Raw genomic sequence first — 10,711 nt, forward strand, 5'->3', positions numbered from 1 at the left:
GGCTCTGTCCACCCCATTAGGAATGACACGCGAGATTTTATGTAAGTATGTTTATTACATGGCTAACCACATAGTATACCACAAATATAACACCAAAAAGTATTTATTATTCTTTGACATTCCTGTCAGGCCTACTTATATTGATTTTCTGTGTGTTCTGCGCAAGTCTTTAGGCTTGCGCGCGCAGCTGTCAAAATAACCTCTATCTGAAATGTGAAATTGAAGTGAATATTTGTCGAAAAACTGTTTTATGCAATATTATTCATTCAAATGGTCGACTGAATTATCCAAATAACATTTTGTAAATTTATATCGAGTGGAAATAAGAAATTGTGGTGTCAAATCCGTTTGGTGTCACTGTCATATTCTGTGTTTGTTGTTGGTACATTAGTTACGTTTTTCTATGCAATGTTTGTAAATTAACACAGTTTTGTTGGTAAATTCGTGTTATTTACAAATTGTTTAACATTGTTCATATCATTCTGAAGATTTGTCATCCTCTAAAGGCCCACAACTGTTTGACATTGACATTATTTACTGTCTTGGTTTGCAATAGTAAAACTTAACGTACCTACCTACCTATTTGAGGATGATAAGGGGTAACAACGAAGACTTGACAAATGTTTCGTTGTAGGCCGGTTCCTATTCCTGAAGAGTCATGAGCACAGTTGCAAAGTGAGAGAATACCAATAGCTTCAGGGACAATGAGACAGCATGATATGCTTGCGGATATTCGTGACGTACTCCTACCGGCTGACCAGAAGACACTCGACAGCCTTCCTCATAGCCTCTCTGATCTTCGGCCTCACCATCATCCTCCAGCTATACGCCCTCAGACATCAAGACCACTCCTCCACACACCACATCATCGGTGACTTTGACTACAAACCAGGCGCATTTCTCAAAGACTTGCAGCCTAATGAAAATATTAGCTACTGCCAGTTCAACTATGGCCTACCATATGCCTTCAATTGGGGCTCTTTACAAGTACATCCGTCCCCAGAAGGAGGGATTAAAGGACCTTTCAAAGTCATCTACAATGCAATCAGAGGTACGGCGTATGAAAATGTTAGTAAATACGACACAGTGACATATGTAACGCAAGCGACCCCAGAATTTATATACCACATTGTAGAAATAGCAAGGTACTGGGATGGACCAATAAGCCTCTCAGTTTTCGTGCCAGATTACGATTTGGATATCACAATGCAGATAATGGATCATCTATGTCATTGTTATTCAAGTATGGCAAAAGTATCTCTACATTTATTTTATCATAAAAAGTTCCCACCGAGACTGGGCAGAGACCCTGTGTATATTCCAGTATTTTCCACACCTTCTCCAAATGAAACAGTGGAAGAAGCAATGAAGAGAAAAATGGAGAATTATAAAAAACTGACGAATGAAACCAGGGCTGAGTATATTCAGAAATCGATAAATAATAAAATGAAGCGGATGATGGGAAGTAAAGTGAAGAGGAGGACGTCTGCGCCATACTTGTCGTTTAAAGACTGTTCCGGGCTGGACACATTCGATCTTGCCACATTTAGGCGCTTAATAAATTTTATTTATCCAATTAACGTTGGTAGAAATTCAGCGAGGAACGCCTCGCGCACAAATTATTTTTTGGTGTCTGATATAGAAATGGTGCCAAGTAGTGGATTGGCTGTGAAATTTACGAAGATGCTGCGGAAGCTTATAGGCGCCAGGAAACGTGATAAGGGGTGTATAATCCCTAACACCGTCTTTGTTGTTCCCGTGTTTGAAGTTCAAAAAGGAGAGCACATTCCACACGACAAAGAGACGTGAGTTGATAAATAGTGCTTTGTACTTAATCCTCTATTTGTAGACACAATAGTTTTAAACGGTATACCTTTTTGTTGTGTTACTCTTTGTTGTGAGCTTATGGTATACACTTAGGTGCGGATGTATTTTTCTACACATGTTTGATATACTTATAGGTGATTTTGGTGGTGGTGGATGCTACGGAGCTTCATCAGATTCTCTTCAATTTTATCGCTAAGTTACCAAATATGAAAAATGAGAACCGTGGTAGCCCATTTTGGTAGAACGCTTGCCTCTCACTTTGAGTTCGCAGGTTCGAATCCAGGACAGTCCTAAACCAATGATTGTCGTATTTGTTTTCGAATTCATGTTTGGATCACAAACACAAATCACGTGCTCAGCGGTGAAGGAAAACATCGTGAGGAAACTCACATTCACGAAACATGTATTTTCGGAGGTATGTGACCTAACGTAGGACCTAACCTGTATTGGGCTGGTTTACCCTTCTGTGAAAAACCGGACCTGTCAAATCTTCGGGTTAGGTAAGCGGACCCGGTGGAAAACGGGATAATGTTAGGGAGATGATCACCAAGCTTGAAAAATTTTCAACGTCTTTTCTATTGTTCGAGTTTTAGCAATACTTTCGCTTCGTGTATGAAAAGGATGTATCGAAATTGTATTGCTGATGCACTTTATTTCCAATTTCGTCGAGAAATAGCGTTTACATGGTTTCCTTTGCAGTACATTTTCCTGTCAAGAGTGCTTTAAATTTTATGCCGTGATCAATTTTATTTTATGAGTTTGGTACATCGATAAAATGAGTTATGATATGAAGAGTTTATGTACTCTTTTATTGCATCTGGAACTATAAAATATAGAACAATTTGTTATCGAATGCATCATCATTTAACGTATTGGAAAATATTTACTTACTGCTAATATTTATATTTACATTTTAGTTGAGTTTCTTTGTACCCGGTTTCCCTTGTAACCTGTTTCTTACGTAAAATCACGTTTATTCCCATTGAGGTAAGCAGAGAGATCCGGACACACCACTATCGTTTCTTACACTCCCACTAAAAAAAAAAATCGTGCTTGCTGGTGTAGTGGTGCTCTTGACCCGTCCTTCTTTAAAACATCCTTTTGATGGCGTTATTTTCACCTAGGCTTTCTCTTTCTTTAATTGTCTACTTAACAGTTGTGACAATAAAATATATCGGATATTGTAGTTTTTTATTTAACGAAAATTATCCAATCGTTTCTATTTATTAAGATCATTTTAAATATTTTATTTTTACAAAATAAGAATGCAATTTTTTATCTGTGTATTACAAGACACGAAATACGGGCGGCCATGATTGAACTTCGAGTGACGTCACATGTCACAAAATAAACAAAAACTATCGTCAGGTTTCAAGTTATACTGTCTGACAGTTTCTTTGTTTATTGAAATGTGACTTCACTGGGCAAAATGTCACGTGTCACGCTTTCGCACACAAATTTGAAATTAAAGAATTTTTTTTTCTACTAGGTACATAAAGCTTTTCGAGGAAAAAAAATGCTTTTTAAAATAACTATCCGAAAATTGTCAAGCCAATTGTAACTGTGTAAAATATCTATACGTGAATTTCATTATTTGACAAGCTATTAAACCAAGTTATTAGTTTCATAATCTGGGAGATAGGACGCTACTACCAGTGCAACCACACTATTCCATTATAGGCTAATGAAAGACCATTGATGGGGTTGACTCTGTTATTAAACATAACATACCATAAGGTCACGACTATATCCCAATTAGGTCAGATAATATATAATAGTCAGTAAGATAAACTGAGAACACAAACCTCACCGAGCTTTCTGTTAGAATGACGTGATGATTGGTCAAAACCGTATCGCCGTCTATAAAGGTCGACTTCGTTAGTGAAACCTGCACTTAAGATTAATTCCTTGGCACAAGTCTGGTACCGTGTCGAATTTATTTTCGAATTCATGTTTGGATCATAAATGATTATCACGTGCTCAGCGGTGAAGGAAAACATTGTGAGGAAACCCATATTCCCAAAACATGCATTTTCGGAGTAATGTGACCTAACCTGTATCGGGCTGGTGTTCCTTCCGCGGGATAGAAGGTCGGCGCTCGTAGATTGAGAAGCAAGCCAGTATGTCACTTGACCACAGTAACATCTCTGTCTATCATCCTAATATAATACTTGTTAATGCAGGTTGGTGAATATGATAGCAGAGAATCGTGCGATGTACTTTCATCAGAAAATCTGCATGCATTGTCAGAGGTTTCCTGGTATGCAAACATGGTTGAGGAGGCCGTCGCCTGCAGGTGTTCAGGTAAGCACGTTAACTCCATATCACATTAACATACAGAGTAAAGAAAAAACAGAATGCTCAGCTGCTAATAATATCGGGTATAATAAAACTCACCTTTGACAGGTTTATACAATATAAAGGAGAATGGGCGAATCTGGTCCAAGAACCTCCACTGATGAGACTTATATGTAATGAAAGCTTATGCTTTCCCTATGAATCTGGCAAAGTACTATCAGATTCTGTCCCGGGGTTCTTTTTTTACGGCCATGTTTGTCCTGGCTAAAAATGTGATAAAATACAGTGGGAGCTAAAATCGGCTCAAGATTTGTTGCTGGATAACAAAGTCTACATAAATAATTATGTATCATATTGTATATCATTTTAAAGAGGATCTTTTCCAGAATCCGAAACATAAAAAAAAAAACAAAAAAAAAAATCTTTTTGTAAGCGAATTATAGTCAATTTATATCTGCAGCGCCATTGTTTCTCGGTAGCTAAGTTCAAGTTTCATGCCTTTTACCCCTTCCAAAAGTATCTTACCGATTTTTTTATATTGCTTCCGGAATTTGATCTGAGTGATAATAACAAGAAAAATAAATAAACACCTCTCCGATAGAGACCGGCTAAGCTATTGCCTATTGCAAGAAATCGTCATCATTAGCAAGTCATTACGGTATTGCATATTATAAGCTTATCAGCAACTTGGAACTTGGTCCAAGAACCTCCACTGGTGAGACTTGCATGTAATGATAGCTTATACTTGTCCTATGATTCTGGCAAAGTTCTATCAAACTCTGTCCTAGGGTTTTTTTACGGCCATGTTTGTCCTGAGTGTACAGTAGTGGACTGCAAAATCACCTCAGGATTTGTTGTCGAAAAACTATTTAACTAAGTCTATATACATAATTATATATCATAATGTATATCAATTTTAAAGGGAAAGGTTATCAGAATCAGAAACACAAATAAAAAAAAATGCATTATGTAAACGACTTTTAGCCAACTCACGTCCGTAGCACCATTTTTCTCAGCAGCTACGTACGAGTTTCGCGCCTTCCAACCTTTCCAAAGAAGCCCAATCATTTTTTCCTTCTTCTGATATTACATTCTTAACCTGACAAGTGACAACAAAGAAAAAAAAAAAATAGATACCATTCCGATAGAGGCCGCGTAAGCTATGGACCTATTGCAAGATAACGTACTCAAAGGCTAGTCATTATAATCCAACAGACGTAACATGATTAGAATGCGGCGGGACGGAAATGTAGTACATCGCCTTATGCGAAAGAGACGAAATATGTGTCTCTTTAACACTAACAGCAATACAACTATACAACTATACAGCTTAGTACGAGAGAAACAAGAAATAAGTCATTCTAATCAAGATGCAATACAATGACTCTATTGTATACAAAAGAAACACATTAAACAAGTTCAGGCAATAACTGGTGCAAAAGGCGGCTTTATTGCCAAGGTAGCAATTACTACCAGGCAACCTTACGTTTACGATACGTTTGTTGTACCATTCGGCATTGTTTATAAGACAAGATATAAGCCTGGATTAATAAAACAAGATTGTGGTGAAAGAAAACATACTACATTTGCGTCCTCCCGCATTCTAATCATGTTACGTCTGTTGGATTATAATGACTAGCCTTTGAGTACGTTATCTTGCAATAGGTCCATAGCTTACGCGGCCTCTATCGGAATGGTATCTATTTTATTTCTTGTTGTTGTCACTTAGTCTTGTCAGGTTAAGAATGCAATATCAGAAGAAGGAAAAAATGATTGGCCTTCTTTGGAAAGGTTGGAAGGCGCGAAACTCGTACGTAGCTGCTGAGAAAAATGGTGCTACGGGCGTGAGTTGGCTAAAAGTCGTTTACATACTTACTTAATGCATTTTTTTATTTGTGTTTCAGATTCTGATAACCTTCCCCTTTAAAATTGATATACATTATGATATATAATTATGTATATAGCCTTAGTTAAATAGTTTATCGACAACAAATCCTGAGGTGATTTTGCAGTCCACTACTGTACACTCAGGACAAACATGGCCGTAAAAAAACCCTAGGACAGTGTTTGATAGAACTTTGCCAGAATCATAGGACAAGTATAAGCTATCATTACATGCAAGTCTCACCAGTGGAGGTTCTTGGACCAAGTTCCAAGTTCCTGATAAGCTTATACGTAATATGCAATACCGTAATGACTTGCTAATGATGACGATTTCTTGCAATAGGCAATAGCTTAGCCGGTCTCTATCGGAGAGGTGTTTATTTATTTTTCTTGTTATTATCACTCAGATCAAATTCCGGAAGCAATATAAAAAAAATCGGTAAGATACTTTTGGAAGGGGTAAAAGGCATGAAACTTGAACTTAGCTACCGAGAAACAATGGCGCTGCAGATATAAATTGACTATAATTCGCTTACAAAAAGATTTTTTTTTGTTTTTTTTTTATGTTTCGGATTCTGGAAAAGATCCTCTTTAAAATGATATACAATATGATACATAATTATTTATGTAGACTTAGTTATCCAGCAACACATCTTGAGTCGATTTTAGCTCCCACTGTATTTTATCACATTTTTAGCCAGGACAAACATGGCCGTAAAAAAAGAACCCCGGGACAGAATCTGATAGGACTTTGCCAGAATCATAGGGAAAGCATAAGCTTTCATTACATATAAGTCTCATCAGTGGAGGTTCTTGGACCAAGTTTCATACAAAAGTGCCCATTGTCATTTCTCCTCTTAATGTAGTTACAATTAAACGCCTTGTTTTTTTTACTAGGACTTTCCGTTTACCAGCATACAATACAATTTTATAATTCTACAACAGGCAAAATTACATTCACGTATTTTACGTATCCAAATCTCTATCAAACAAAAAAAAAAAATCACGCCGAGCTTCTTTTTTCTTCTTCCAAGTTATTTTTTTAAAACCGGCCAGTGATGACAACTTTTCTAGAATATTTTATTAATATATTGAATATTTTACTGGTTTAGATTTAAATATTTAGGATAACGCTAGGGAGATAATATTACTAATTTACTGCATTATAGATTTACGAGCGTAAGTATTGTGTATTAATGAAAGATAATTTTGGTATGTAAGTAACTTTTTTTTTTCAGCCGATGCTCATAGCTCGTAGAGAATATCCGTATCACAGATGGGAGCCACTATATTTTGGTACTAATAGAGAGCCATGGTACAGCGAAAGCCTTACTTGGGAAGGACTTCAAGACAAAATGACGCAGGTAGGAAAATACTCTTCTGTTTTTTTTTTTAATAATTCTTAGGTTATTGTGGCCCTTACTTATGCTTTATAGAACTTCTTCGTTAGTTAGTTCTTCATCATATCTTCAATGTTTCCAGTCGCTGCCTGTTTTCTTGTCTTTCCATACTCAGTCAATTTCTGCCATTTTTGGTCTCAGTTACATATGGGTACCTTCAGTGGCATAACACCAAATCATCAAATCATACTGATGTAATGCCAGGTCATAGAGGTTCAATAACCGTGACACCAGGGTTGTTGAGGTTGGTCATTCACTTCTCAACACGGCTTTTACTTAGATTTTTGATCATAATGTCCTCTGAGATCTACATTTTAGATAAGTAGTAGTAGATTTTCATTTTTCTTTTTTTATTCAGCTTATCTTTATTTTGCTTTCCTCAGGCTCTTGAGATGTGCCTAATAGGCTATGACTTCTTCATACTCGATGGTGGTTTCCTAGTACATTCAAGTTGCCCTCCCGGCATCAGACGGAACAATGTGCGTTTTCGTTTCGCTATAAAATCTAACTACATCGCCTACTTCGCGAACTATGTCAGATTTCGATATAAATACCAATCTTACGTTAGAAGAATACCCTGGGAAAAAGACTGGTCCAAATGCTACCTTAATTTGTACGTCAAAAGGGTGTTTGAAGATGAGTACAAGAATCACACATCACATAAGCAAGTTGCAAACAAAACCACAAGTAAAGTTAAGAGCAAATAAAAAATTTCCTAGAATCGAACCCTGGGAGCGCTTTAATTTTTCAATGTGATTTTAAGTGAAGTCTATATATCTAGTCTGTGATGTTTTCGGTAATGTTTCCTATTCTATTTCTTGTATTTAAATGTAATAAACAAATTAGCTTTTATGTTGTTTTTTTGTTAATGCGTACCAATTTTTTGCTGATTTATTTGTCGCGCTTTTTCTATTGCTGGTAAATTCAAAACTCAATTCCTTATCAATATTACATTTTTGTCATAATTTATATCTGTTTTTACATCTGTTACAAATCAATAGCGATTCGCTTTGGTTTTGCCTAGATATAATGTTTAGCCTATATAATCTTCTTTAAGAAATGCTGATCATAACAGTTACAACCAAGCAAATTCATTAATAGTTCTTGACATTGTCCGAACATTATTATTATTTTTGAGGCGTTTGAAAGACTTAGATCATATTATCCAGGATTTCACCTTGTCTTAGATGCTAGAGCTGTGTCTTCAAGGCTACAGGATGGTTATTCTGGACGGCGGGTTCCTCTGTCACGCGGCGCGCACCAACACCAACCGTCTCTTCTACCACCGAGCTAGGCGAAGCAACGCGAAGCACTATGCCGATATCATAGAATCCTTCAAACTCATGTATCCCGACCGAGGCCAGTGCAAAATCAACTTCGGCTTCAAAAGTTGACCTGATTTTTATTACGACTTGTAAGTATTGCAGGTTGTGTAGGAAAATATATCTTCATTTATTTAGGGATCATCCGTCCCTTTCCTTTTCGGCGGATAAAAAATGACAGGTATAACTTAAAATTATATGGTCTCTGCTCGAATCAGCACCAATATGAATGGTGATTTTAGTGAAAATCTATATATGAAAAGGAGATGAGCAAATTAGCGCATAACACCTATAGATTTTTTATCGAATGTGGTTACTAAAACGAAGTTTTGATTAGGACGGGGCTTGAGAGACGCCATCTTTTGTTTTATGAATTGCACAAAGTTTTTAAATACCTATACCACAGTCATATGAAGTCCTTCTGTATCATGTTTTAATATTGTTAGTTTCTTCGCCATCTACCCATCAAAAATAGAAGCTGTTTTCGGAAATTTCGAGACAGTAAAGAAATTCTGGACCAGACGCAAAATTCTTGGACTATCCCGGACTTCTCGAAATCCTACTTACTTACTAATACCGTCCACGAATGTTTTATGTGCTTTACATATTTTGTTGACACATTTATATTAAATTCAATCATTCAAAATAAACAAATACCCGTACTTACTGATGTAAGTACTTAGTCAATACACGAGACATGCCACTTTTGGCGGCTTAATAATAGTCCCGACATCAGGGTTGACGAGGTTGGTAGGTAATCCACCTAATAACCCCACGATAGAAAAAGAATAAATGGCAGCATGCTGAAGTCTGTTAAAAACCTAGATATCGTACTTTTATATGGGCAACTATTCTTCAATATTAATTGGGTAAAAATCTGTATAATAACGTATGTAGATAGATATTTTTACTTGCATTATAAGTATAAATACTTAAATAAAGAATAAAGAATCTTTGGTTTATTCTTTCACAAGATCGAAACATAATTTATTTTCAATTTACTTATATTATACAGGTTGCTATTGATATCGTAACGAATACTAAGGCGGAGGATTCAGACTATGATTCTGAGTTGATATCAAGTGGAATTTTCCGTCGCTTACACCTGTACAAGTACATACAGATAGCCATACAAGTAGGTTTGCGTGTTAAGTGACACCGTTATGAATACATGAAAATTTTAGTGTTTTTATTAATTATTTGCAGTTCTTTACTTTTGCGACAGAAAATTCCACTTGATATCAACTCAGAATCATGGTCTAAATCAGCCCTCAAAGTTTTCGTTACGATGTCACTAACACCCTGTATAAATGTCCAGTGGCGATACGTAATAATACATCGTGTTGTACGTTATTTACAATTATTCTGTGATTATGCTGTTGTGATGGTTTGTCTATGCCAATGAGGTAATTCTTGTGCTATATAGTAGTATATAAAGTATTTTTTGCGTTGTATTTTAATGCCTTTATTATTCGACCTTTGCCTATTGAGTTCATAATGTGGACAAGAATGACAAATACGTGCTATTTTGTTACCCACGATTACGATAGTCACTTTGATATATTTTTTAGTATAAATCTGGCTACTCTTTTCTTAGAGCTTCGGTATTAAATACTTTAGTATAAAATACTTCACATGAAAAAAAATCGAGACACTTTCGAAGTTTTGATCAACAAAACACGAGTTAAATTAGAATTAAAATTCGAATTTCGAAGACATAAGAATTAAAAACTTTACGATACCACTATAATACTCATTGTAAAATGACACGTATTATAAATAATCATAACGAAACATTACTACTTGCGAAGTGTTTTGTTTTTTTTGGAAGTAAGTAGTACATTATACTACTTGAGAAGTGTATTATTGTACTTACTTACTCATTATACTTCTATGTCACACATACATGTATACGCTTTAATTAAAGTAACTCGGTTTCCTGTGAAATTACAAGCTATAATTACATTATTCAGCAGTACA

At 35.9% G+C, this 10,711-nt stretch overlaps 1 protein-coding gene across 1 annotated transcript; it reads left to right on the forward strand.

Moving 5' to 3' along the window:
* Nucleotides 1-363: 363 nt before the first annotated feature.
* LOC126375396 (uncharacterized) lies at nt 364-8,803 on the forward strand. Its single transcript, XM_050022302.1, has 4 exons — nt 364-1,805; nt 4,011-4,131; nt 7,248-7,373; nt 8,597-8,803. The coding sequence occupies exons 1-4, from the start codon at nt 715-717 to the stop codon at nt 8,801-8,803; spliced, it is 1,545 nt and encodes a 514-aa protein (XP_049878259.1). The 5' UTR covers nt 364-714.
* Nucleotides 8,804-10,711: the final 1,908 nt, after the last annotated feature.

This window comes from Pectinophora gossypiella, chromosome 19 (genome assembly GCF_024362695.1).
Source record: "Pectinophora gossypiella chromosome 19, ilPecGoss1.1, whole genome shotgun sequence".
In the NCBI taxonomy this organism is placed as follows: domain Eukaryota; kingdom Metazoa; phylum Arthropoda; class Insecta; order Lepidoptera; family Gelechiidae; genus Pectinophora; species Pectinophora gossypiella.

What these genes read in the sequence shown, in the direction of transcription:
- LOC126375396 (XM_050022302.1), top strand. Translation starts at nt 715, where the DNA reads ATGATATGCTTGCGGATATTCGTGACGTACTCCTACCGGCTGACCAGA. An exon ending in ATTCCACACGACAAAGAGAC is followed by an intron (nt 1,806 to 4,010) that starts GTGAGTTGATAA and finishes TTGTTAATGCAG; the next exon opens with GTTGGTGAATATGATAGCAG. An exon ending in CGTCGCCTGCAGGTGTTCAG is followed by an intron (nt 4,132 to 7,247) that starts GTAAGCACGTTA and finishes TTTTTTTTTCAG; the next exon opens with CCGATGCTCATAGCTCGTAG.